Source organism: Dermochelys coriacea, chromosome 23 (genome assembly GCF_009764565.3).
Source record: "Dermochelys coriacea isolate rDerCor1 chromosome 23, rDerCor1.pri.v4, whole genome shotgun sequence".
Classification (NCBI taxonomy): Eukaryota; Metazoa; Chordata; order Testudines; family Dermochelyidae; genus Dermochelys; species Dermochelys coriacea.
Window position 1 is genome coordinate 16,124,503 of NC_050090.1, and position 25,986 is coordinate 16,150,488.

At 64.5% G+C, this 25,986-nt stretch overlaps 3 protein-coding genes across 9 annotated transcripts; 1 reads left to right on the forward strand and 2 right to left on the reverse strand.

Moving 5' to 3' along the window:
* Nucleotides 1–117: 117 nt before the first annotated feature.
* Nucleotides 118–11,799, reverse strand: PRICKLE3 (prickle planar cell polarity protein 3). 3 transcript variants are annotated; one of them, XM_038381277.2, is made up of 9 exons: nt 11,670–11,799; nt 8,852–8,937; nt 7,568–7,751; nt 6,937–7,050; nt 6,388–6,525; nt 4,773–4,976; nt 4,301–4,487; nt 2,447–2,857; nt 118–2,225 (listed from the first exon to the last, which is right to left on the reverse strand). In XM_038381277.2, the coding sequence occupies exons 1-9, from the start codon at nt 11,682–11,684 to the stop codon at nt 1,567–1,569; spliced, it is 1,998 nt and encodes a 665-aa protein (XP_038237205.1). In that variant the 5' UTR covers nt 11,685–11,799; the 3' UTR covers nt 118–1,566. The 3 variants fall into 3 exon arrangements, with proteins under 3 accessions (XP_038237205.1, XP_038237204.1, XP_038237206.1); XM_038381276.2 differs by lacking the exon at nt 11,670–11,799 and adding an exon at nt 11,133–11,226; XM_038381278.2 differs by lacking the exons at nt 8,852–8,937; nt 11,670–11,799 and adding an exon at nt 11,133–11,196.
* A 51-nt stretch (nt 11,800–11,850) lies between these two features.
* On the forward strand, nt 11,851–18,922 carry ALAS2 (5'-aminolevulinate synthase 2). Of its 3 annotated transcripts, none has more exons than XM_043501539.1 (11): nt 11,851–11,981; nt 13,199–13,390; nt 13,620–13,781; nt 13,956–14,084; nt 15,428–15,635; nt 15,961–16,145; nt 16,387–16,566; nt 16,657–16,821; nt 17,594–17,862; nt 18,276–18,438; nt 18,679–18,922. In XM_043501539.1, exons 1-11 carry the CDS (start codon nt 11,891–11,893, stop codon nt 18,840–18,842), a joined length of 1,908 nt encoding a protein of 635 aa, XP_043357474.1. In that variant the 5' UTR covers nt 11,851–11,890; the 3' UTR covers nt 18,843–18,922. The 3 variants fall into 3 exon arrangements, with proteins under 3 accessions (XP_043357474.1, XP_038237210.1, XP_038237212.1); XM_038381282.2 differs by having other exon boundaries at nt 13,623–13,781; XM_038381284.2 differs by lacking the exon at nt 13,620–13,781.
* A 4,052-nt stretch (nt 18,923–22,974) lies between these two features.
* APEX2 (apurinic/apyrimidinic endodeoxyribonuclease 2) lies at nt 22,975–25,958 on the reverse strand. Of its 3 annotated transcripts, XM_043501546.1 has the most exons (6): nt 25,713–25,958; nt 25,404–25,487; nt 25,076–25,262; nt 24,778–24,924; nt 24,420–24,489; nt 22,976–24,240 (listed from the first exon to the last, which is right to left on the reverse strand). In XM_043501546.1, the coding sequence occupies exons 1-6, from the start codon at nt 25,819–25,821 to the stop codon at nt 23,326–23,328; spliced, it is 1,512 nt and encodes a 503-aa protein (XP_043357481.1). In that variant the 5' UTR covers nt 25,822–25,958; the 3' UTR covers nt 22,976–23,325. The 3 variants fall into 3 exon arrangements, with proteins under 3 accessions (XP_043357483.1, XP_043357481.1, XP_043357482.1); XM_043501548.1 differs by lacking the exon at nt 24,778–24,924 and having other exon boundaries at nt 22,975–24,240; XM_043501547.1 differs by lacking the exon at nt 25,404–25,487.
* Between the last annotated feature and the right edge of the window lie 28 nt (nt 25,959–25,986).

Here is a 25,986-nt window from a genome sequence, read left to right on the forward strand (position 1 = left end):
GAAAAGGAATAACGCCCTCCATTGCTCACCAGGTGCTGAGATGCAGCCACCTCTGGGGCAGGGCATCTGGGGAACAGCAGCGTATAACGCCACAAGGGGACGGCTCAAACTCTGATCCAGGTTTTAAAGGACTCTTTTATTAAAAAGGTTGCTTTTTTTCCCCTTTAAATTAACCCTTTAAGCAAAAAACAAATGGGAAGGTTAAATTCCAGACACATTGGGGACCCCAATTCTGTACTGAGACCAGTACAGGGTGCACCCCCATATATAACTGTACCCCCCCATTCTCTGAAACCCCCCTCCACCTGCCCCCGAGCGCAGCCCCCAAGGGGGTCTGGAGGGTGGGAACTGAACCCCCAAAATGTTCCACTATTAAACCATCAAAAAAACCTTGATCTAAATGGGGGAACACACCAAAAAAAAAAGCCAAAATCCTGCTGACCCCCTCCCAGATCAAAGTTCACAATGGACAAGTCACAGGTCAATGATGATCCCCCAAAGATCATGTGAGAGGGGTGAAAGGGCAAAGCGCAAAAAAGTCAACAGGTCAAGGGCCCCAAAGTCACAGTGCAAGGGTCCCATCCAAAAGGCAAAGGTCAGAGTGGGAGGACATTTTCAGGGGTCAGAGTTCAAAGCTCCCAGCCAAAGGTAAAGGGTGAGAATGGGAGGACATTTTTCAGGGGCTAGAGGTCAAAGTTCACAGCCAAATGTCAAGGGGCAAATTGGAAAGGTCAAAGGCCACAAGGGAAAGCTCACCACCAGCAGGTCAAAGGTCACCATCGAATCTAACCTGTCACAGTGGAAAGGTGCCAACCAGAGTTCAAAGGTCACAAATTCAAAGATCCTGAGTAGGGTTCAAAGGTCACAATGGGTAGGTCAATGCTCATAGGTCCCTGAGGAGAGGTCAAAGCTCACAATGGCGAGGTCCAACCATCCACACCCCAGGGCAAAGACAAGGGTCAAGGTCACTGTTGAGAGGTCTTTGCCCTGGGATTCTGGGCCAGAGGTTAAAGTTGAAAGGTCACCGTGCAAATGTCCCAGGTGAACAAAGTCAGAGGCCATAGCAGAAAGGTCAAAGTCCAAATACATGACGAGTTAAGGTCATAGTGGAAAGACCAACCACCGAGTGTTCACAGCAAAGGTCAGAGGTCAACAGCTGAGGATTCCAGATGAAAGGTCACAAAGGTCATAGACCTGGAAAGGTCACAGATCAAAGGTCAGAGGTTCCAATGCAGAAGCCAATCGTTGAGAGTCCCAGGTGAAAGGCCAGGGGCGACACCACAAAAGGTCAAAGTTCAAAGGTCCTCCATGGAAGGTGACCACTAAAAGTCAGAGCTCACAGCAGAGAGGGCAAAGGCTAAAGGTCACAAGGAAAGGTCAGAGGCCACACCAGAGAGGTCAAAGCTCAAAAGTCGTGAGCAAGGACCGAAGGCTGCAAGCAGAGGTCAAGGATTTCCAGCATGAGGGGTCAAAGTTAAAAGGTCATGAGTGCAGTCAGAGGTCGCCATGTACAGGTCACACTGGAGAGGTCATTGCCAGCAGGAAGGTCAAAGTTCAAATGTCGATTCAGGCCACCACACAGCTCCTGTCCCGAGCCCCCCGCAGCCCCTGGTGCCCTTTGCCCTCTCCCTGCCTGGGGGGGCCCGCCTCAGCGGCCAGCGGGGGGCCGGCCCCGCCCCGCAGATGGGGAGGCAAGGGGATGGGCTCCCCAAGGAAGTAGCCTTCCTCCTCCGAATCCGAGGAGGAAGAGGAGGAGGAGTCGCACCAGGCGCCACCATGGCCCCGGAGGTAGCGGTGCCGGTGGCTGGGGGGGAAGGCCCCCTCCGAGGCCGAAAAGACCAGGGGCCGCCCCCCCCGGCCCTGATTCTCCGGGGGGAGCCCCCCCTCGTGCTCCCCCTCCCCCACCAGGTGCAGGGTGTTGTCGGAGGAGGAGCAGGGCCGGGTGCGGGGCCGGGGCCGATGCAGCTGGGTGCTGCGGGGCCCCCCCGGCTCGCCCGCCACCAGGGGCTCCCGGAAGCTCACCCGGGGAGCAGCACCCCGCGGGAAACCCCCCACCCGCTCTGCTGCCCCCCTGCTTTCCAGCGGGGGGCCCTGGCTGAGCCGGGGGGAGACAGAGAGCTTGGAGGCGGAGTTGCTGGTCCAGTCGGCCCCCTTGGCCGGGGCCAGGCCGAGCTCGGGCATGGAGTGTCGGTGGGGGACGCCACGCAGGAAGTGGGACTCAGAACCTGGGGGGAAAAGAGACCAGGGTGGGGGGGTTAGAGACAGAAGCTGCCACGCTGCCCACCTCCCCCCACACCTGGATCCCCCCCATATACATTCCCCACACTACCCGCCTCCCCCCCATCTGCGCTCGCCACACCCCCCACCTCCTCCCCCACCTGGATCCCCCACCTGCGCTTCCCACAACGCCTGCCTCCCCCCCATCAGGATCCCTCCCCAGCCTCACCTCCATCCTCCTCTTCCGGGGGTCCCAGGCAGGTGGAGGTGCCCCGCGAGGTGCATCGGGCCAGCTCACTCCCCTCCTCCACCTCGGGGGTCCCGCTCCAGCTGCGCCGCCCGCCGGGGTGTGCGCCGCGGGCCGGGGCCGGGTGGCCGGGGAAGGAGATGGAGCGGGCGGCAGGTGGGCGGCGGGGCGGGGCCCGGCGCCCATCCTGAGGGCGGGGGCCGTGGAGGGCCGAGGGGTCCGAGGCGCTGGCATCGCCCCCCTCCAGGCTGCAGCCCCGGGAGCAGAAGATCTGCCCCGCCTTGGGCAGGAAGGGTTTGCCCAGCAGCGGCAGCCGGCAGCGGGTGCAGCAGAAGCAGGCATCGGTTGCGTGCCAGTGCTGGCCCTCGTAGGTCATCTGGCCCTGGCTGATGCCTGCGGGGGGGGAAGAGATGGGGGGAGGAGAGAGAGGGGGGACACATCAGCTCAATCCCCAGGTCTCCGGGGTTCTATTCCGGCTCTGGGAGGGGAGCGGGGGCTGGAGCAGGGGGGGCGGGGCTGGGAGCCAGGACTCCTGGGTTCTATTCTGATACTGGGGTGCTCCTTACAACCCTCCCGCCTGCTCCCCGGGGGCACCTGCTCTCCTGCTTCATGAGTCCCCGGACATCTGGGTCCATCTGCTGCCTGGGTGCTCCCTCCTTTTCCGTTACCTGGAGAGTGGGGACCCCCTGCTGCCCGGACACCTGGGTTCCCCACTCTCCATTGTCCCCAGATGCCCAGACTCTGGGGTTGCTCTGCTCTCCAGGTCCCCAGACACCAGGTCCCCCTGCTGCCTGGATGGCAGGGACCCCCCAGCTCTTCCTGCTCCCCAGATGCAGAGTCCCCCTGCTGCCCAAACACCAGGTCTCTCCCCGCTCTCCACAGTTCCCGTACACCAGGTCCCCACCCTGCCCAGTGTAGCCCATGGGGTTACTTTCCTAGCTTGCTATATTATAAAAATCTGTTGGGTTTTTTTAATTGGTTTGACCGATTATATGATTTCGGTTTTTCCATTTCAGAAGCCTTTATCTCATTCTATTCAGCTGTAACGCATTCAGCAGCCCTGTATCCTGTCTGATTAGCTAGAGCGAGTTAGCGCAAGTGTCTATAACCTTTGGCATAGAGAAATGGCCCACCGGTTACCCTTGTGACTCCAAATGGGGAACCAAATGTGTTTACTAATACTCTGGGATGGACCGGTAACCGCAAGGACGTGGAAGTAACGGCTCAGGCCAAAGGAAATGCTTTCGAGAACAAGATACTCAAGGTGAATGTGTGTGTGACCATGTGAGAATGTGCCAGCCCATGGAGTAAACATCCCCCAAGATTTATCCAGGAGAGGAGATCAGATTTGGGCATGGATGGCTGGGCACGGTTACAGATACTCTTCATCGTGCCAGGACGCTGTAAGGGAGCAAACCGCCAGACACGCTAGAGCAGGACAATGTCTTTGTGGCTCCGTGGTTCAGAGCTTTGGTTACTCGCTCATATAGCTGAATGTACTGAACCCGCTATGTACGCAAATTCTGTAGCCTGATTTTGGGGCAAGAACCTAAGTATCTGCTGGTCAGATCACTGACAGGCCTTTAATAAATCAGCCCTATATAATCATGTTAACACCGGATGCCGGGGTCCACCTGTTCTCCACCGTCCCTGGACACAGGGGTCTCCCCACTCTCCACGGATGCCAAGTCCCCCTGCTGCCCCACTCTCCATGGTCCTCACATGTCCCCCTGCTGCCCAGACACCAGGGTCTTCCCACTCGCCACGGTCCCCAGACACAAGGTCCCCCCGCTCTCCAAGACATCAAGTCCCCCGGATGCCGGGGTCCCCGCGTACCGATGGGCTCCCCACAAGCGTCACAGTACTCAGCGTAGAGGGCCTGGTAGCAGCGGCAGCAGTAGGGGCGGCTCTGGCGCATGACGTAACGCTGCCCACCCAGCGCCTCCTCGCACTCGAAGCAGCAGAAATGGCACATGTGCCAGTGGCGGCCCTCGGCCTCCGTGCACTCGTCGGCGAAGATGATCTGGGGGGGGGAAGAGAGGGAGATGGAGGCAGGGCCCTCTGACCCCCTGTGGGAATCCCCTCAGTCCCCTACAGGACCCCTCAGATCCCCCCCCCCCCCCGAGTCCATCCTCCCGGACCCCACAATCCCACCCACAGAGAACCATCTGGACACCCCAGATCCCCCCCAATGACCCCCTGATCCCCCCACCATACTCCCAAGCCCCCCTATATTGGCCCACCCCATAAACTCTCCCCCCGTGTTGGCCCCATGCCCCTGCCCCCCAGCCGGCCGCCGGTCCCTCACCTCGTCACAGGCCTGGCAGCGGGGTTTGAGGCGCTCGGCGTGGTGCCGCCCGCAGTAGATCTTCCCCTCCTGGTAGAAGTAGATGAGATCCACTAGCAGCTCCCGGCAGGTCGTGCACTGGAAGCACTGGGGGTGCCAGCAGGCCCCGTGCCCCGCCCGGCTGGCAAACACCGCGATGTCCCCGCCACGGATCTGCTTCCCGCACTGCCCCGCACAGACAGAGAGAGAGAGACCGGTCACAGGGAGCCAGGCGCCGGCTCCCACCCGGCCCCGGGGCAGGGACTGGCTGGCTCTGGGGGCGGGGAATGGCGCTGGGAACAGTCCCCTCCAGGGGGCGCCGGCTCCCACCCGGCCCCGGGGCAGGGACTGGCTGGCTCTGGGGGCGGGGAATGGCGCTGGGAACAGTCCCCTCCAGGGGGCGCCGGCTCCCACCCGGCCCCGGGGCAGGGACTGGCTGGCTCTGGGGGCGGGGAATGGGGCTGGGAACAGTCCCCTCCAGGGGGCGCCGGCTCCCACCCGGCCCCGGGGCAGGGACTGGCTGGCTCTGGGGGCGGGGAATGGGGCTGGGGCCTGTCCCCTCCAGGGGGCGCCGGCTCCCACCCGGCCCCGGGGCAGGGACTGGCTGGCTCTGGGGGCGGGGAATGGGGCTGGGAACAGTCCCCTCCAGGGGGCGCCGGCTCCCACCCGGCCCCGGGGCAGGGACTGGCTGGCTCTGGGGGCGGGGAATGGGGCTGGGGCCTGTCCCCTCCAGGGGGCGCCGGCTCCCACCCGGCCCCGGGGCAGGGACTGGCTGGCTCTGGGGGCGGGGAATGGGGCTGGGGCCTGTCCCCTCCAGGGGGCGCCGGCTCCCACCCGGCCCCGGGGCAGGGACTGGCTGGCTCTGGGGGCGGGGAATGGGGCTGGGAACAGTCCCCTCCAGGGGGCGCCGGCTCCCACCCGGCCCCGGGGCAGGGACTGGCTGGCTCTGGGGGCAGGGAACGGAGTACTCCTCCCGGGGTAGGAGACTGTCAGATGCTGCAATGCCCCTTCTGGCCTGTAGATGTCACTGTTCAGCTGCTCTCTGACAGGGGCCTCCAAGGGCAGGGGGAGGGGAGCCCGAGCTCTGGGCGGGGCTTTGGGTGCAGCCCCCGCCCCCCCCGCCCCCCACAGACGGGTCTGGGCAGCCTGGCCAGGACTGAGCGCTCAGCATGCGATTAGAGCTGCCAACACGTGAGCCGGGGAGAGAACCCAGGAGTCCGGGCTCCCAGCCCCCCCCCACTCTAACCACTAGACCCCACACCCCTCCCAGCACCGGGGAGAGAACCCAGGAGTCTGGACTCCCAGCCCCCCCCCACTCTAACCACTAGACCCCACTCCCCTCCCAGAGCCAGGAGAGAACCCAGGAGCCCAGGCTCCCAGCCCCCCCCACACGCTAACCACTAGACCCCACACCCCTCCCAGAGCTCCCAGTCAGCACCCACAACTCCCTGCCTGGCCAAGGGTGGCATCCAACCCCCACAATGCTTTGCACAGCCCACGGGGTGGGTGTTTGCTCCCAAAATCCCGCTAGGGGAAGTGGAGTGTGGGGTGGGAGCAGCGAGACAGCGCACAGGTGGGGGGGGTGTGTGCTGGGTACCTGCTCACAGATGGCGCCAGTAATGGTGACCGGGAACAGCCGGACCGTCCCTCGCCCGAGATTCTCCCTCTTCCGCTGCTGGGAGAAAACCTTCAGCTCCTTCTTCTCTTCCTCCTCCAGAGGGCTGCAGTACTGAGCCTGGGACACAGAGAGACTGACTGAGCCAGAGCCAAAATGCAGCCAGCTCTGGGGTGGGGCAGCTGGGGAACAGCCACACATAACGTCACATGGGGATGGCTCGCCTGGCACTGAGATGCAGCCAGCTCTGGGGAAAGGCAGCTGGGGAACAGCCACACAGGGACATCCCAGACCAGTCTGGGGTGGGAAGAGCAACCGAGGGAGGCCGACTGGAATCCCTTGAGCTGCGATTTGGCCTGACACCAGGGTTCGCTCCTGGTCTCCTGGGGAAAAACACACCAGGGGAATTTTTAAGAGATCAGGATCTCATTTAGGGACTTCTCCCACAGCATGGAGCCGGCCGGCCAGAGGACAGTGCCCCCCGCCCAGGCCCCCAACCTGCTCCCTGCCCCCCAGAGCCTGGCCCCTCACCTCGCTGTCATGGGGGGGCAGCTGGTGCAGGAGCTGGCGGATCCGGTACCGCTCTCCGGGACTGTTCACATAGGGCACCTTGTCCTCAGGGAGGCAGCTGAAGAACTGATACACCTGGTGTGGGGAGAAGTGCCGGTGCGGGGTGTGTGGTCAAGCTCAGGGGACGTGGCCTGGCCACCCCAAGGGGCGGAGTCACAGAGCCGGGTTGGGGTTGCGATGGGAGGGGCCTGAAGCCAAATGGGCAGGGCTGGGACGCCACAGGGGGAAGAGCCAGAAGGGCGGTGTCCTGCCTTCGATCCTGCCGTGGCGCAGGGCTAGAATCCCCCGGGTAAGGTATCTCTGGCCCCTACGTGGGCGTGGCTTTGGCCCCCTTGGGGGCGAGTCTAGGATCCCAATGGGGGGCGGTGTCCATGTACCTATGTGGGCATGGCTTCCACCTCCGGGAGGTAGGGCTGTGGCCATGGGGTGGAGCTATGGGACACCTCCCTCCAGGGTCGGGGCTATGATCACAGGAGTGGGGCTATGGGATCCTGCCCCCTGAGATATTAAACTGATAAGAACAGATACTACACTCGATCTTAGACAGGGCTTTGACTACAGGGGCGGGGCACCCCCAGGGGGCGGGGCTCACCTGCTCCGGCTTGAGGCCGGGGGGCACCCAGGCGTACTCCTCGGAGGCGCAGCCCGAGTCGTCGTCGGAGATGGAGTGGCGCTGGAAGTCCGAGACGAGCCGGCACATCACGCGCTCCAGGTCGACGGGCACCGCCCGCACCATGTGCTCCTCCCGAGGGCACTTGCAGTGCTGGCAGATCTTCCTGGGGGAGGAGAGACCCTACAATAATGCACCGCCCCCCCCGGAGAGACCCTACAATAACGCACCGCCCCCCGGCCTGGGAGGGACTCTACAATAACACACAGCTCCCCCCACCGGAGAGACCCTACAATAACGCATTGCGCCTCCCTGGGAGAGATCCTACAATAACACACAGCCCCCCCACCGGAGAGACCCTATAATAACAAACAGCCCCCCCGCCAGGGAGAGACCCTACAATAATGCACCTCCCCTGCCCGGGAGAGACCCTACAATAATGCACCGTCCCCCCGCCAGGGAGAGACCCTACAATAACGCACCGCCCGCTAGCCTGGGAGGGACTCTACAATAACACACAGCCCCCCCCACCGGAGAGACCCTACAATAACGCACCTCCTCCACCCAGAGAGACCCTACAATGACGCACCGCCGCCCCGAAGAGACCCTACAATAACGCATCTCCTCCCCCTAGAGAGACCCTACAATAACACACAGCCGCCCCCCCCCCCCCACCAGAGAGACCCTACAATAACACACACTGAAGCAGAGGGTGACTCCTGGAGGACCGACAGTGGGACTGTAGGTTGGGCACGGGAAGGGGAGGAGGTCAGTGAGAAGTCTATTGGGGAGGGGGTCACAGGGAAGGGGGGTTTCCCGGAGGGGGCGGTAGGAGAGGGTGTCTGAAGTGGGTTTTTTTTCCCCTCCCCATGCAGCAGGTGCAGAATCTTCTTCTGCCCCATTAACACCAATGGCCTGGGCCCCACAGTGCTAATGGGATGGGAACAGGGCCCAGCTTGTCTAAGTCCCCCCCACCCAGGGCACCAGGCCAGGCCCTTTACTCTGGGGCTGCCTCATATTGGGAGGGCAGTGGGGTCAGCAGGGCGGGTGCCAGGGGCAGCGGGGTGAGATGGGCAGCGTGCTGGGGGGGCAGCGAGTGCTGGGCGGGCAGTGGGGTGGGATGGGCAGAGTGCTAGGAGGGCAGCAGGGTAGATGCCAGGGGGGCAGCAGTGTGCTGGGGGGGAGGCATAGATGCCAGGGGGGCAGCAGGGTGCTGGGGGGGAGGCGTAGATGCCAGGGGGCAGCAGGCCAGCGCAGGGTCCCTACCTCCATCCGTGCACCAGGAAGCCGGGACACTGGTCCCCACATGCGTGGCACGGCTGCCCCCGGTCAGGGTCGGCATTGTCGGGTGACTGCAGGGCACAGACACAGTGTCACCACCCACCACGGCCCCCTCGCCCCCAAACTGTGGGGTCTGGTGGTTAAAGCGGAAGGGGGGAGGGTCCGGAAGCCAGGACTCCTGGGTCCCATCACCAGCTCTGGATGGGGCAGGGGTGTCTCTCTCCAGCCCCACGGCCACACGCCCTGTCTCTGAGCTGCCAAGGCAGAGGCCAGAGCCGGTGGGCAGGTCTGGGGCAGGGATAGAAGCCACAACCCCTGCACCCAGGGCATGGTGGGATCCCAGACCCCGACCCCGGGTGCCCCGGGGCATGGTGGGAGCCGAGCCACCAACCTCAGCCATGCAGGGGGCTTGTGGAAGCCACGGCGCCGGGCCACCTGGGTCACGCTGGGGCTTGTGGGAGCTCAGACGCAACCAGGCCGGCCCAGGGCATTGTGGGAGGCGCGAACCGCCCCGCACGCCAGGACCTGCCCCGGCTCGGCTCAGCAGAGCGTGACACACGCCGAGAGCTGGGCCGTGGCCAAGGGCGGGGGGCAGAGAGCGGGAGGGGCTGGGGGTTGTAAGTGGGGGGAATCCACCCCTTCTCCTTGGGGAAGGTCATGTCAAGGGGAGACCAAATATGGGGAGGTCGTGCCGAGGAACCCACCCCCATGCCCGAGGTGGGGTGGGTCTGGGCAGCGCCTGGCCTGGTGGGGGGGCGGGTACGAGACGAGCTGGGGAGGGGGGTGAATGAGAGAAAGACAAAGCCCCCCCGACCCTATTCACACTCCAATAAACCCCCATTCCCCACAGCACCCCTTGCTGGGAGAGGCCGGGGCTGTAGCAGCTGGGAGCTCCCCCCACAACCTTCACTCCTGCCCCGCTTTCCACAGCAACCCTGTGCCCCCTCTCCAACCCCCACCTTCCCTCCCCACTCCGGGTCCCCATACACAGCCCCCCAGCCTCCCCTCCCATCCCATAGCCTTTGACTCGGGATCCCTTTCCCTGACACAGCACCCCCAAGCATTGCCCATCCCAACTTGGGGCCCCCAGTACACAGATCCCCATCCTCCCCCCACAGCCCCCCATTCCCCCCCAGTCCTGTCCCCCTGCCCTCAGACACAGCCCCCTGGCACTGCCCCCACAGCTCCCTGTCCTCTCCTCCCCCTCCTCAACCCCCCCATACATACACAACCCCCCTTTCCTCCCCCACAGACCCCCCCGTACCTACATGGCCCCCTCCCCCTACAAGCATGGACTCCTTCCCACTCCACGGCCCCCTCCCCACACCCCTCGCGAGGGGATTGACCCCAAAGCCGCATTAAACCTGACCCCTTAATACCACCAGCGAGTTAATCCTGACCCAGATGAGAGACAATCCCCACCCCCAACACCGGAGAAGTGACGCTGTCCGGTGAAACAGCCTGGATTATCCCCCACTCCAGCTGTAACTCCATCCATGGGGGGGTACCTTTAACCCCCCCACACCCGCCACTCAACTGTCCCCCTGGAGGGAATGGGGGGGTATTGAGCTCGAAGCATCTGTGGGTCTAACTGGGGGTGATGGAGGCGGGATACCGGGGTAGATGGGCCCCTGGCTCTGACCGGGGGTGATGGAGGCGGGATACCCGGGTAGATGGGCCCCCGGGTCAGATGAAGGCAGGATACTGGGGTAGATGGGCCCCCGGGTATGACTGGGAGTGATGGAGGCAGGACACAGGGGTAGATGGACCCCTGGGTCTGACCGCGGGTGATGGAGGTGGGACACTGGGGTAGATGGGCCCGTGGGTCTGAAGAGGGGCAGCAGCATGGGAAGTGGGGCAATCGTAACCAGGAGTTGCCCTGCTCCATGTAGGGCAGATGTCACAGCTGGTTTGTCCTAGGGGAGGGAAACTGAGTCAACCAGCTGGGTCAGCAGGTAACACCCCCATTCCTGCCCCATCCCCAGCGGGACGGGAGAAAACTCCCCATCTGTCAACAGCAAAACACAAAGCTCCCTAGTGCGGGCGCTGATACCGGCCCGCACTGTGCCCCCCAGCCCCCTCCCGAACTCCTGCCCCACGGCGCCCGGCCCTGACTGCCCGGGGACAGCGACCCCCCCCGAAACCCCCGCCCGCAGCACAGCGCCCCCCCCGCGTTCTCCCAGCCCGTGTTTCCGGGATCGGAGGCCCCGTGCCTGGTTCCCCTGGGCGCTCCCCTCCCGGCCCCCAGCCCCCCCCCAGCACTCACGGGACGGGAGGAGCGTCGGCGCCGAGACCCCCGGGTGAACATCGTCTGGTGACGGCAGACGGCACCCGGCACCGCGCCCCCCCCAGCTCCTCCCCCGGCCACGCTCCTCCTTCGCCCCCCCAGCTCCTCCCCCCACCCTGTCCTTCAGTCCGCCCCCCTCCACCTGCTCCTCCCCCGTCCTCACGCTCCCACGCCGCTCCTCCCCCGCGCCCTGCCCCCCCGCAGCTTTCCGCCCCTCCGTCCTCTGCTCTCCCCCCAGCACTTGTCCCGGCCCCGGCCCCCCAGTCCCCGGGGTGCTGGGAGGTAACATCGACTCTGTAACACTTGCCCTTGGCCAGCTGCAGCCCACCCCCTCCCGACCCCCCCATAGCTCTGCCCCTGCCCCTGCCCCCATTCCGACCCACAGCCCCCACGAGCCCAGAGCCCCCCTACAAACACCAGGGACTCCTGGGGTCTCTCCTGTCTCCAGGAGGGGAGTGGGGCCTAGTGGTTGGGGGGGCTCCTTGTATTTCTGGCTGGCGGGTGATTAGTTCTGACCTGGCCTGCGCGCATGAAATGAGTTTGCTGGATCTCAGCCCCATTCCTCCCAGGGAGGGCGACTTTGGGGGGCGGGGGCGGTATGCTGGGACATAGAACCCAGGCATCCGGGGCTCAGCCTCTGGGCCTGTTGTTCCCCCCAAAATGTGACACGGGCCTTTCCCTCCCCGCCCCTGGCCCTGGCGAGCCTGCCCTTATCTGTGGGCCTGGGTGGCTCTGTTATGGGGTGGGGCTGGCAAGCAGGGGCCCGGGCAGCCCTTGAGGGGTGGTGTCAGTCAGTGCTGGTTGTTCGTCCTCAGTGCAGGACAACAGGTAATGGGGCTCAGCCGGGGAGGCATGGGGGGCCAGTGGGGGGGCAGTGGGGGGATGGTTAGGGAGGACGGGGGCTGCTGGGGGACTCATCTGCGGAGCTGGTTGGGGGAAGGTGCAGTGAGGAGGACACCCCTGGAGAGATGGGGGCAGCAGGGCATAACCTAAGGGGGGGGCTCAGTTGGTAGAAGCGATTAAGCCTGGAGGAGTTTTGGGGGTGTTTCTACTGGGGGGATCAGCTAGCTGGGGGCCATCAGCAACCCTTGTGAGGGGGCCCTGCCTCTCGAGCAGGCACCGGCTCTGATCTGGCCCCACAGTGGGTGGTGGGGCTGAATCATGAGAGGCAGGGAACGGGGCCTGGACGGTGCTGCCCCCATAAAATCCCCTAGGCATTGGGGGCATCATTCTTCTACGGCCTCCCCTCTGCTCCCCGTCCATCCGTGTGTCCCCCCGCAACCCTCTCCCCACAGCTGTGTTGGGTGGGCCCCCCACGGCTCTTATCAGCCTCCAGCAGACACGGCCCCGCCCTGCCGCTGGGGAGAGACGGCCAAGTGAAAGGGATGGAACCCAGGCTCCCAGCAACCTCCCCCCCACTCTAACCACTAGACCCCGCTCCCCTCCCAGAACCTGGGAGAGAACCCAGGAGTTCTGGCTCCTGGCCCCACCAACTTTCCCACAACCTCACACTCGGTTCATAAAGACCGACAGGACATGGGACGGAGATGGGTCCCGTCCACCCACCTCCAATCCCGCTGGGTGAATGGTCCCCTCCAATGTCCCCACTCAACCTGTCCCCCTATTGTTACTCTGCTGGGATGGGGGGATGAATCATTTGGAGGGGGGGTCTCCATGGGGGCACTGGTGTGCTGGAAGGCGTCGATTTCTGCCCGCCTTGATCTATCGACAGACAGGTGCTTACCGGTGTGGCTGTACTGAGCCAAGGTGTCCCCCCGTTCCCATTTTCAGATTTGCCCCTCCCCCCCAAAATCCTGGAGGGGCAAATTCGGCCAATAGGCCAATCACATGCTTCAGGGCTCCCCAGGGGCAGGAAGGAAATTCTCCACCTCTGCCATACCCCTCCAGGCACAAGTGGCCAGGTGTATCTGCGTGTTCCCTCCTCCCCCGAAGAGCTGGGGGGGCGGGGATGTGCTATGCTGCAGGGCGGGGGTCTCGGACGCCTGAGTTCGACCTTTCTCACGCCCTTTCTCTCTCCTGGCCAGCACCACAATCCGGCATGATGGCTTCCTTCCTCCAGCGCTGCCCCTTCCTGACCCGGGACCCTAACGTCTTCTTGGTCAAAGCTCGCCCCCTGCTGGTGAGCAGCGCCCAGCGATGTCCCGTCATGGTGGCTCGGACCCTGATGGGCTCCTCCCCAGACCTGCAGAGGGGGATGGACAACCCCATCCCACTTGGTGAGCAGAAGTGGGGCTGGGAACCAGGACTCCTGGGTTCTCTCCCTGTCTCTGGGAGGGGAGTGGGGTCTAGTGGGTTAGAGCGGCGGGGGGGCTGGGAGCTAGGACACCTGAGTTCGCTCCCCATCTTTGGTAGGGGAGCGGAGTCTAGTGGTTAGAGTGGGGTGGGGGGGTGCTAGGAGTCAGGACTCCTGGGTTCCATCCCTTTCACTTGGCTGTCTCTCCCCAACAGCAGGATCTGTCCCCCAGGAGTCAGGGTCCCCAGAAGCAGCCTCCAGCCCTTCCCAGACCCACTGCCCCTTCATGGAGTCGGAAGTGTGGGGTGGACGAAGCCGGATCGTTCAGCACGCTGGGCCAGAGGTGCAGGAGGATGTGAAGGTCTACAAGGCCGGTGAGGACTGCTCGGACCTTGTCAGAGAACCCAGGCATCCTGGCTCCCAGCCCCTCCCCTGCTCTAACCACTAGATCCCACTCCCCTCCCAGAGCCAGGGAGAGAACCCAGGTGTCCTGGCTTCCAGCCCCATGCACTCTAACCCACTCGCCCCCCATCTCTGTGCCCCTCCAGACCCTCTCAGCTCTCTGCTCCTCGAGGTCCAGTCCAGCCTCCGGAAGAAATTTCTGGGCCATGAGGGGCCGGAGCTGAGGCCCGACACCCAGCTCCTCCCCACCCACCTGCTCCAGGACAACATGCCAGGTGAGGCCTGATACCGGGTTAGATGGGCCCCTGGGTCTGAGGGGAGCCACAGGGCTGGACGGAGGAGATGCCTGGGGGGGGATACGGAGAGCGGATGGATAACAGTGGTTTCACTGTCGGTGCTCTTCTGGGGGGCTCTTCCTTCCCAGCTAGCCACAACCAGGTCTTGTGAGCCACCCCCGGCTTCCCCCTTGGCTTATATAGCCCTAGCCCAGGGGTGTGTGGGGGGAACTGGGGGGGCTCCTTCCACCCAATCAACTCCCTCAGCAATTAGCCTGCTTGGTTAATTGACCTCCTCAGCCAGCGGCCTTTCAACCCAGGCTCGGTCCAGATCAGCAGGTGGGGAGCCAAGGGCATCCAGCTCATGGAATGACCAGCCCCCCCTCCACTGGGCCCCCCAACATTCAACTCAGCCTCCACCCTGGACCCCCCAGGTGAAATTCATAGTCACCCCCCCCAGGCCAGAAGTGACCCCCCCCCAGTATAGCGCAGGCCAGAGAACACTTCCCCTCCGCCCCCAGAATAATAATTCCTGGAGAAGATCCCTTCAGAAAAACTGGCCCAGCTTGACTTAAGAAATCAAACCTGCGACCCCAGTGAAGGTTTAGGGACATCCGGAGCATGGGGTTGTCTTTCTGCCCCTCCTGGCTACCAGCCATTGCTGGATCTCGCCTCCAGGAACTTCTCTGAACCCACTTATAGTTCTGGCCTTCACAACATCCTGCGGCAGGGAGTTCCGCAGGTCGGCATGCGCCGCGTGAAGACCTACGGCCTTGTGTTTGTGTGAAACCTGCCACCTCTTGATTTTGTGGTGGGACCCTTGTGTTAGGGGAAGGGGTGAATGACGCCCCCCGGTTCCCTCTTTCCGCACCAGTCCTGAGAACAGAGCCCGTGCTCACCTCCCGCCTCTGTCAGCTCTTTTCTGAGCTGAACTTTTCAGTCTCTCCTATGGCGGCTCCTCCAGCCCCTGGATAGGTTTCCTTGCCCGTCTCTGCACTGTTCCCAATTCGAACAGAGCTCTCTGGAGCCAGGGCGCCCAGCGGGCCAGGGCCGGGGGGTCCGGGGATATTCCCTGGCTGATTCCCCAGCCCTGTCCTAGACGCCAAGGTCTCTTGTGGGAGTGGGAGCCGTGGATTCAGGGACCCTGCCCTCCGCCACTGTGCATCCCCCCCACTTGCCCCACAACTCTGTGGCCCCTCCCTCACACCCCCAATCTGCAGCCCCCCCATTCACCCCACAGCTCTGGAGGGGGGGATACCACTGTGTCTGGGGCAGGAGGAAGAGGAGGGGGGAACCGCTGTGGGGGGGGCTGTCTCTGACCCTGCTTCCCCCATCCCTTGCAGGCTCCAGGACCTTCTCCTACGATTCCTTCCTGGAGGGGCGGCTGGAGGCCAAGCGCCGGGATCACACCTACCGCGTCTTCAAGACGGTGACGCGCCGGGCGGATGCCTTCCCCTTCGCCCGGGCGGCCGCGGGCCCCGAGGTCTCGGTCTGGTGCAGCAATGACTACCTGGCCATGAGCCGCCACCCACGGGTGCTGCAGGCTGCCATGTGAGAGGGTGCCCCTCACTCCTGACCCGCAGCCCCCTGCTAGCCCAGCCCTGGACCCCCCCGCAGCCCTGCCGGTGCCCCTCACTCCCGACCCGCAGCGCCCTGCTAGCCCGGCCCTGCCCCCCCCCCGCAGCCCTGCCGGTGCCCCTCACTCCCGACCTGCAGCCCCCTGCTAGCCCGGCCCTGGACACCCCTCAGCCCTGCAGGTGCCCCTCACTCCTGACCCGCAGCCCCTGCCCCCCCCAGCCCTGCCGATTCCCCTCACTCCTGACCCGCAGCCCCCTGCTAGCCCGGCCCTGTATGCTGACCCCTCTCTCCGCTTTAGGGACGCCCTGCAGCACCATGGCTTGGGGGCTGGGGGCACCAGGAACATCTCAGGCACCAGCCAGTACCACGTGGACCTGGAGCGGGAGCTGGCCCAGCTCCATCGCAAAGACGCTGCCTTGTTGTTCTCCTCTTGCTACGTTGCCAACGACTCCACCCTCTTCACCCTGGCCAGGATGATGCCAGGTACCCGGACTCTTGGGTTCTTGCCCTGGCTGTGGGAGGGGAGTGGGGTCTAGTGGTTAGAGCAGGGGGTGGGGCTGGGAGCCTGGACTCTTGGGTTCTCTTCTTGGCTTTGGGAGGGGAGTGGAGTCTGGGGGTTAGTGCGGGGGTGGGCGGGGAGCCAGGATGCCTGGGTTCTTTCCCCAGCTCTGGGAGGGGACCGGGATGCCTGGGTTCTGGTTACAGCACTAACCCCCCACCCCAGGCTGTGAGATCTTCTCAGACGCGGGGAATCACGCCTCCATGATCCAGGGCATCCGTAACAGCGGGGTCCCCAAGCATGTCTTCCGGCACAACGACCCCCAGCACCTAGCCCAGCTTCTGGGCTGCAGCCCCCCCGGCACCCCCAAGATTGTGGCCTTCGAGACCGTGCACTCCATGGATGGTAGGGACCCCCTACCCTGCCCCCCATGATCCCACCCTTCCCCCCACATCCCAGGGACATTCCCCACAGCTGCTCCCTCTCCCCCTGCAGGTGGGATCTGCCCCCTGGAGGAGCTGTGTGATGTGGCCCACGCGCACGGCGCCCTCACCTTCGTGGACGAGGTTCACGCTGTGGGGCTGTACGGCAGCCGTGGGGCCGGCATTGGGGAGCGTGATGGGGTGCTGGGCAAGATCGACATCGTCTCCGGCACCCTGGGTGAGTCGGCAGGGGGGTGGGCGCTGGGCGGCTGGGCAGGAGGGCACTCTCCCTTGGCAGTCAGTGACGGGCACTGTGGGGCAGGAAGCAGGGCAGAGGGCGGTGTCCCCTGACAGGCAGGGCTGGGCAATAGGGGGTGCCATGATGCGGGGGTCTGGGCTGGGGGTACTGCCAGGCAGGGTGGGCATTAGCAGGTGCTGTGATGTGGGGGGCTGGGCAAGGGATGCTGGGAGGAGCCGTGCTGCATGGTGGGGGGCTGTGTGCTGTGCGGGGCTGGGCAGGGGGTGCTGACAGGCAGGGCCAGGCACTAGGGGTGCCATGATGTGGGGGGGCTGGCCAGTGGGCGCTGACAGGCAGGGCCAGGCATTAGGGGCTGCCGTGATTTGGGGGGGCTTTCCCCAGAAGGCAGAGCTGGGCACTGGGGGGCTCTGTGATGTGGGAGGGCTGGGCAGTGGATGCTGGGGGGTGCCGTGCTGCGGGGTTGGGGGGCTGGGTGCTGTGTGGGGCTGGGCACTGTGGGAGTCTGTGGGGCTGGGTGGGGGGGTCACTCTCCCTAGCAGGCAGGGCCAGGCACTAGGGGGTACCGTGATGCGGGGGGCTGGGTGGGGGGGCTCTCTCCCCGGCAGGAAGGCCCAGCCCCGGCCCCAGCACCATGATGTAGGGGGCTGGGCAGAGGGCGGTGTCCCCCGGCAGGCAGGGCGTACACTTGGGGGTGCTGTGGGGCGGGGACCTGGGCAGGGGGCACCATCTCACCCCACTCCCCCCTCCCCAGGGAAGGCCTTCGGCTGCGTGGGGGGGTACATCGCCAGCACGGCTGCCCTGGTGGACACGGTTCGCTCCTACGCAGCCGGCTTCATCTTCACCACCTCGCTGCCCCCGCCGGTGCTGGCGGGCGCCCTGGCCTCGCTGCGGGTGCTGGCGGGGCCCGAGGGCCGGGGGCTGCGCCGGGCCCAGCAGCGCAATGTCAAGCACCTGCGGCAGCTGCTGATGGACGCCGGGCTGCCTGTCGTCAACTGCCCCAGCCACATCATCCCCATCCGGGTACTGCCGGACGCCTGGGTCCTCGGGGCCGGGGGTTGGGTTGAGCAGGGACTTGCTGGAAGCCAGGACTCCTGGGTTCTCTCCCCAGCTCTGGGAAGGGAGCAGGGTCTGCTGGTTAGAGCAGGAGGAGCTGGGAGCCAGGACTCCTGGGTTCTCCCCCCAGCTCTGGGAGGGGAGCAGGGTCTGCTGGTTAGAGTGGGGGGGGTGGGAAGCCAGGACTCCTGGGTCTCTCCCCAGCTCTGGGAGGGGAGCGGGGTCTACTGGTTAGAGTGGGGGGGGCGGTGAGCCAGGACACCAGGAGGGGAGCGGGGCCTAGTGGGTTGGAGGGGTGTGTGTGTGTGTTGGGTGTGGGAGGGAGGGGCTGTTTCCCCGACTCCTGGGTCTGACCCTTGTCTCTCCGGCTCCCCTCGCAGGTGGGTGACGCGGCCCTGAACTCTCGGCTCTGCGACCTTCTCCTGTCCCAACACGGCATCTATGTCCAGGCCATCAACTACCCCACGGTGCCCCGGGGCGAGGAGCTGCTGCGCCTGGCGCCCTCCCCCCACCACACGCCCCCTATGATGGACTACTTTGTGGGTGAGGGCAGCAGGCTGGGGGCAGGGGATGGGCCATCTGGAGCTGGGGGGGGTCAAACGGGAGGGAGGTGGGGGCTGGGAGGGGGCAGTGGTTGAGGGGGGAGGGAAGATTAGGGGCAGGTGGGGGGCTGGGGTCAGAGGTCAGGGTCACACGCCAGTCCCCCCCTATAGCTGGTGCAGTGAGGGGATGGAAGGGTACCTGTGGGGGGCACAGAGGTCTCACCCCATCTCTCCCCCCCAGAGCGGCTGCTGCAGGGCTGGCACGACGTGGGGCTCCCCCTGCAGCCTCCCGCGTCCTCCGCCTGCCTCTTCTGCCAGCGGCCCCTGCACTTCGCCCTCATGAGTGAGTGGGAGCGGGATTCCTTCGGCAACCTGGGGGCCCAGTACGTCACCAGCAGTGCATGAGCCCGGACGGACCCCCCCAGCGCGGGACGGACCCCACTGTGCGACCTGACAAGGGCTCAAAATAAAGCGTGCTCAGCTTGTGTCCGTGTCCCTGACTGCGTGGAACCCAGGCGTCCGGGCACCTGTCTCTGCCACTGCTCTCCTCCCAGAGTCAGGGAAAGAACCCAGACGTCCGGGCTCCCAGCCCCGCCACCGCTGTCACCTGTGGAATCCTGGGCCAGCTCTTCCCTCCGCCATGTGGGCCCTGGGCTCCCTGCCTGGTGGTGAGGCTGGAGGAGCGGGGCTGGCCCTGGCGCTGTGGCCTCCCTTGGCTCTGGACTGGGGGGAGGAGAATGCGGGTGGCGCTCGTGGTGGAGTGAAGGCCGGAGCGGGGTGGCCAGTGGGGTCTAGCGGCCCCATGTGTCAGGGTGGGGAAGATAATCACGGTTGCACTTGGCCATGGGGCAGTCCCATGGTGCTATGTGTGGGGGGGCTGTACATGGGAAGTATTGGTCCTGGTTAGGTGTGGGGGGGGAATGGTGTTTCCTATCTTGCTCTCTCTCTGCCCCCCATCTGCTCCAGAGCCAGGCCGCCCTCCCCCCCCCCCTTGCAAATGAAAGCACATTTAGTTGGGGGAGGGGGGCTCGTCAGATTATGGGGGAAGGGGTTTTAAACAATTTTTACATGCTGCAGTTGCTGGAATTAAGTTCTTTTGTGTGTCCCCCCCACCCCCTGGGTGTCCCATGGGTGTGGGGTGGCAGATTTTGGGGGCGCTTCCCTCACCCCAGCTCTCAGCCCCCGGTTTCCCCTTTAGTGTCCGAGTCGTAGTGTAAAGGGGGGGTTCTACTACATCATGAATATTGAGGTCCCCCCACCAGCACCTAGACTCACAGATGATCGGGGGTGGAAGGGACCCCAGGAGGTTCTAATCCAACCCCTGCTCAGGGCAGGACCAGCCCCAACTAAATCATCCCGGCCAGGGCTTGGTCCAGCCGGGCCTTAAACCCTCCAAGGATGGAGATTCCCCCACGGCCCTAAGGAACCCCCTCCCGGGCTTCCCCCCCTCCTAGGGAAATCGTGTTTCCTAATATCCCACCTAGACCCCCCCCATGCAACTTGAGACCATGGCTCCTTGTTCGGTCCTTTGGCCCAGCCCCCCCCCCGACTAGCCAAGCGCCATCCTCTTGGGGACCCCCCCTTCACTAGCTGCTGTCAAATCCTCCCTTGCTTTTCTCCTCTGCAGACTCAATCACCCCAGTTCCCTCAGCCCCTCCTCGTGACCATGTGCCCCGGCCCCCTGATCATTTCTGTTGCCCCCCCCCAATTTGTCCACATCCCTTCTGTCATGGGGGGGCCCAAACCTGGATGCAGGACTCCAGACGAGGCCTCCCCGAATAGAGGGGAACGGTCACGCCCCTCGATCGGCTGGCAACGTTCCTACTAATGCAACCCCATGTGCCCTCGGCCACCTCGCTTGCCTCCCCCCAAGACTGGAGCATCCGGCTCCCCCCTCAGCGCGTGGGGCTCCTGCCTCCCGCCCTTGGAAAACAACTTTATTTTCTATAAAACTTTTTTTTAGTCAAAGAAGAAAAAAAAGCCCAAGGAGGGGACGGTTCTGTGACCCTCCCCCCAGCGGCCTGTGCCCCCCAGGTGGGGGGGGGGCTCCCTGCTCAGGGAGGGGGGCACAAGGCAGGGTTTAAATGACATCGCAGTAATTAGCCCATTGTGTCTTTTACTCCCAGCAGACATAGCACGGGGGGGGCTGTTAAAACCTCTTTGTGGGGGTTACAGACTCACTGCCCCCCCCCAGTTGGCCAAGGCAGCCCCACCCCGTCTTTCGCATTGTACTGGGGGGGGGGGGAAATCAGCTGACTTGGTCACATGACAGCCCCACAGCTGGGTCCCGATGGGCCTCCTCCGAGCCCCCGCCCCCAGTAGCTCCTGTTCCCCCTTGCTCTCTGTCTCTGACCCCCCCCCGCATTGGGGAGGGTCGCCCCAACACGCGGGGGGGGGACGGGAGAGGAGCAGCTGGGCGCCGGCTGGACGCCTGGGTTCCGCCCCCGCTGAGTCCGTCCGGCCAGGGAGCCGAGCCGGGCCGGGCCGACGCTGCTGGAGCCCGGGGCAAGCGCTGGACGGAGCCATCGGCACCTGGACCCCCCCCCCCCAGTGAGTGAGAACCCAGGCGTCCGGGCTCCCCCCGCACCCCAACCCACCAGACGCCACTCCCAGAGAACCCAGGCGTACGGCCCTAACCCCTGAGACGCAGGTGTGGGGGGATAGGGAACAGGTACTGGGGGTGATGAACGGGGCGCGGGAGGGGGGGAACGGGATTTGGATAGCAGGGGGGTACTGGGGGCGGGCTGGGGGAGGGGCCGCCGCCCTCCAGGGCTGGGTCCATGCTCTAGTCTTGGCGGGAGGTGCTTTGGGCCGGGTGGATTAAAGGCCTGGGGGGGGGGGGGCTGTGGTCCCTGGTGGCTGCCCCAAGGTGGGGCGATGGGCTGGGAGCCGGGACTCCTGGGTTCTCTCCCCGGCTCTGGGAGGGGAGTTGGGGGGGCACTCGGAGGTCTTCCAGGCGGTCCAGCAACTCCTCTAGAGATTTGCCTGGTTCAGTGGTTCCCAAACTGGGGTTCGTGAAATGCTCCAGGGGGTTCTCAGGGGAAAAAAACTCCCTAACAGGGGACAGACAGAGCTGTCCCTGGGGCCCCCCAGCCCGGAGCCCTTGGACTTCCAAGAGCTGAGCCGCTCCAAGCCGGCTTCTCTCTGCGTGGCTATTGTTTCAAAATGAACGAGGCAGCTGGTGTTGGTCTGGAAATGATGATGAAGATCAAGTTGAGGCTTCGCTGTCAGGTGGGGTGTTTGCCTGGACTGCTCAAGACCCGAACCCTTTGAGTTGGCTTCTTAACCCCCTTCCGGCTGCTTCCCGGCTGAGACGCCCTGGCGACCTTGGGGCCCCTGCTGTTGGTGATGGCTTATCTTAAGTGATCACTCTCCTTACAGTGTGTATGATAAACCCATTGTTTCATGTTCTCTGTGTGTGTGTATATAAATCTCTCCTCTGTTTTTTCCACCAAATGCATCCGATGAAGTGAGCTGTAGCTCACGAAAGCTTATGCTCTAATAAATTTGTTAGTCTCTAAGGTGCCACAAGTACTCCTTTTCTTCTTGGGGCCTAAGAGGCTGTTGCACGGGATGGATGCGAGGGCTCGGAAGCGTGTTGCCGTTTTCATCAGGTAGTAGAAATACTGTCGTGATGAAGAATAATTGGTAATGAATGAGCAGGTCATAAAAGCGAGGTTCTATTCCCAAGAGCCCGGCTTTGAGCATCTCTACTCAGGTCAAGGAGACCATTCCCTGGCGATTTCCATTGGGGGGGTAAGCGAGACTTGCGGTTGTAGCGAAAGGGGTTCCCGGGTTGTTACCCCCCCCCCCCCAGTTTTACAGCACATCGCACTGCTCTGGCCACGACACAACCCTACGGTACAAATGGTCGGGGGGGGGGGGGGAAATCCTTCTGCACCAAGAAATTAAAAATTCTGGGCACAATATTTCAAAATTCGGTCAGTCAAACCCCTACCGAGGCGCCATCCCGGCAGGGATCAGCGTCCGCGGTGGGGCTGCCCCCAACCCTGACACAGCCCCAGAAACGCCATGGGGCAGCACCCCGCCGGGATATGGGGGGAAAGAAACTGGGCGCAGGAGTGGGGCGGGGTCTTATATAGGACCTCGCCCCTCTGACGACACCTGGCGGCCGCTCTAGTGAACCACCCCCTGGGAGAAGGGCGCATGCGCGGCTCGTCCGGCCGCCCCATTGGCCGGTCTGGGGCGCGGCGGGCTATAAAGCCGGGTGCGGCGGCTGCTGCTGCATCCGGAGCAGGAGGGAGCGGCCGGGCCGGGCCGGGCAGGGCCGGGGGGACCCAGCTCGGCCCTGCGGCCTCTGGCCCGCGGCAGCGCCCTCGAAAGACGCGGGGGCGGGTCCCGCGCCGCCCCCCGGCCGGGGATTAGGGCTCGCGGGCACCGGGCGGCCCAGACCGTGCCCTGGGGCCGCCCGCCCGCAGCTGCTGCGTCCAAAGACCAGGCCTGGCTCCTGCATCTGTTTAAAGAGAGACGATGCCCCCCCCCATAACGCTCCATTAAACAAAAAGAGCAGGAGGACTTGCGGCCCAACATTTTATTTGAGCACAAGGTTCCAGGGTCCTTGTGGACACGTGTCCACTGTGTATATAACATCCCATGGAGGGAGCTGCAGCTCCCTCTCTGCCAGGGTTGGAAGGGACCTAGGTAACCCGTGAATCCTTACTCTAAAGAGGAAGGGAGCTAGAGCTCCAGCTGCTACTCTGCTGACCCAGACATACATAGTCTGGCCTAGGATCGATAACCCCCTTTGCAGGGGGTGGGGCCCCTGGCTTCCCCTACAAACAATGACACTCTTTATTTATAAAAATAGATGGAGTTTCCCCTTCTGTACAAACACAGGGTGAGGCAGGAGGAACAGGGCCGCCCCACCTCACGAGCACCCCTTGCTGGCCCAGCGGAAGAAGTCACAGCAGGCACGGGGGTCACTGGGGCGCCCAGGGGGCAGGGCACACACATAGAAACGCCGCCCACGGTTGGGGCCAGGTTTGCGGACAGTGCGCAGGGCACAGGGCTGCCTGTGGGCAAGGCAGCAGGGTGGGGGGGCAGGGCCAGGCAGCACCGTACGCCAGTGGGCCGTGCAGCTGGCCTGGGTGCCAACTGCCTGCCCCATCATCAGCTCCCTGGGCACCAAGCCATTGCAGGGCTCCTGTTGTCCGCCCTGCCGTGCTGCATCATGGGCCATCTCCTGTGTCCTGTGCCCCGGGGCGTCCTGGGCTGGCTCTTGTCTGCTCTGCCCCAGTGCATTTGGGGCCGTGCCTGTCCTCAGCTGGCCCTGTGCAGCTCTGAAGTAGCTCAGCAGGTCCCTTTGCCCCCTGGGTGGGCGTCTCCCCCTCCGTATGGAGCACCCCCGCCCTGCCCCGGCCCCCTGGCATGTCATGGACGCTCCCCGCTCCACCCTGACCAAAAAGCGGCTGAGCTTCTGCTGGGTGCCGGCGAATTCGGGCATGTGGCGGGTGCAGAGCGGGGGGCAGTGGTGCGCTGGCAGGAAGGTGGCCGCCAGCTCGGCCAGCACGGGGCAGTGGTCAGAGCCGGGCACCTCGGGCAGGATGCGGGCGTCCCGCAGCTCGGCCAGCGCCAGGGCCCGGTCAGCCAGGATGTAGTCTAATCGTGTGCCGTGGTTGGTGAGCCGGGCGCCGGTGTCGATGCGCCAGCAGGTGAAGGCATAGGGCTGGCTGGGGTGCAGGAGGCGGAAAGTGTCAATGAAGAGCCCCTGCCCGGGGGGCCCGTCTTGCACCCATAGGAACCCGTCCAGCCAGCGCCGGCCTGGGTGCTCCCGGAACGCTTCCTGGGGGAAGGAGAGGGGAGAGTCAGTATTCTAGAGAACCCAGGAGTCCTGGCTCCCTGCTCCCCCTCCTAACCACTACACCCCACTCCCCTCCCTAAGATGGGGAGAGAACCCAGGAGTCCTGGCTCCCCACCAACCCCCCCAGATTAGAGGGAGAGACCCCCCCCCCCGGCACTAACCGGGTCCCCTGGCTCGCAGTGGTCAATGGGCCGATGCGATGTGTTGATGTCCCCCAAGATCACAACGTGGCTGGAAGACAAAAAACAGGGCTGGGGGTCAGGGGTGTGGAAGGAGGAGCCCAGGCAGTGAGATGACAGGCAGGCAGCACCCCAGATGCGGGGGGGGAGGGTCTCTAGTCCCAGGAGGGGCTCTGAAGGGTGGTGGTAGAGATAAGAGCTGGGCGGGGCTATGGGGGGGGTCACAAGGAGATGTGGGGGCGGCCTGGGCAATCTGGCTTCAGGGCAGATTGAGGGGAATATGAACTCCGTCTCTCAGCAGCACCTTGGCCCAGGTGTGGGGGGGTGTTGGGGTACCTACCCCCCGTCTCTCAGCAGCGCCTCGGCCCGGCCCTGCAGCAGGCGGTAGAAGGAGGCCTGGTAGACGGCACGCTCGGGGCGCTGGGGGTCGGCCCGGGGGCAGTACACATTGATCACCGTCAGGGTGGTCTCCTGCTGAGCTGAGGTGCTGCGGGGGAGGGCAGAAAACACATTTGTGGGGGGGTCAGGTTGGCATTTGCCACAACCATCCCCCCTCACCTGGCCCCCAGCCCAGCCCTCTGTGGGCACCTGCCCCACAGCTCCTCAGGGACAACCCCATGGCCCCCAGCGCCCCTCACCGTATGCGGTGGTGGGTGATCACCGCGCGTCCCTCGCTGTCCAAAGCCTTCAGCTCTTGGGGTGTGAAGGCCCCTAGGTCTCCGTAACACCCCACGGCACCACCCTTCCCAGGCTGGGCCAGGAGCCCAGAGAGCCCCTCCTCCGCTGCCAGCGGGGTGGCACTGTCCTTACAGAAGGTCGCCACACCTGGTAGGGGGAAGAGAGAGAACCCAGGAGTCCGATGCCAGCCCCAGCTCTGGGGGGGCGGTGTCTAGTGATTAGAGGGGGGACAAAGGGGGGGGTGCTGAGAGCCAGGACACCTGGGTCCCAAGCACCCTCCCTGGTTACCTGAGTAGCCGCTCCGGGTGCGGCAGAAGCTGAAGTAGGAGTTGTAGCCGTCCACCATGGCCAGTGGCTCCTCCAGCAGGTCCCCTGGGGACACGGGGTCACCACAGGGTCAGGCTGGGTCGGTCTGGCCCCTTGTGCATGGTGCCCTTTGACCCCTGACCCCCATCACTAGCCCTGCTCTTGGTCCTCTAACCCCCCCCCCCGCCATCAGCACTTCCCTGGCCATGGCCTGTGACCCCCGCCCCGCTGCTGCCTTCCCCTGGCTCCGCCCCCCTGACCCCCGCCCCTGGGACCCCCGAATCCGCTCACGCGTGACGCGAGTCTCCTGCAGGCAGATCACGTCCCCGCCCAGCGCCCCGAGCCCCGCGGGGCCCGGGCCGGCCCGGAGCCCGGCCACGTTCCAGCTCAGCAGCCGCATCCCCCGAGCCCGCGGCGCGGGAACGCCGCCTTCGACACACCCTTAACCAACCTCACTTCCGCCCCGCTACGCACCACTTCCGCCCCGACCCCCGCACCGGAAGTGATGGTCGGGGAAGCGGGAAGGAGACTAGAAACTCTCCGAGCTCCCTCTTCCGAGCCCCGC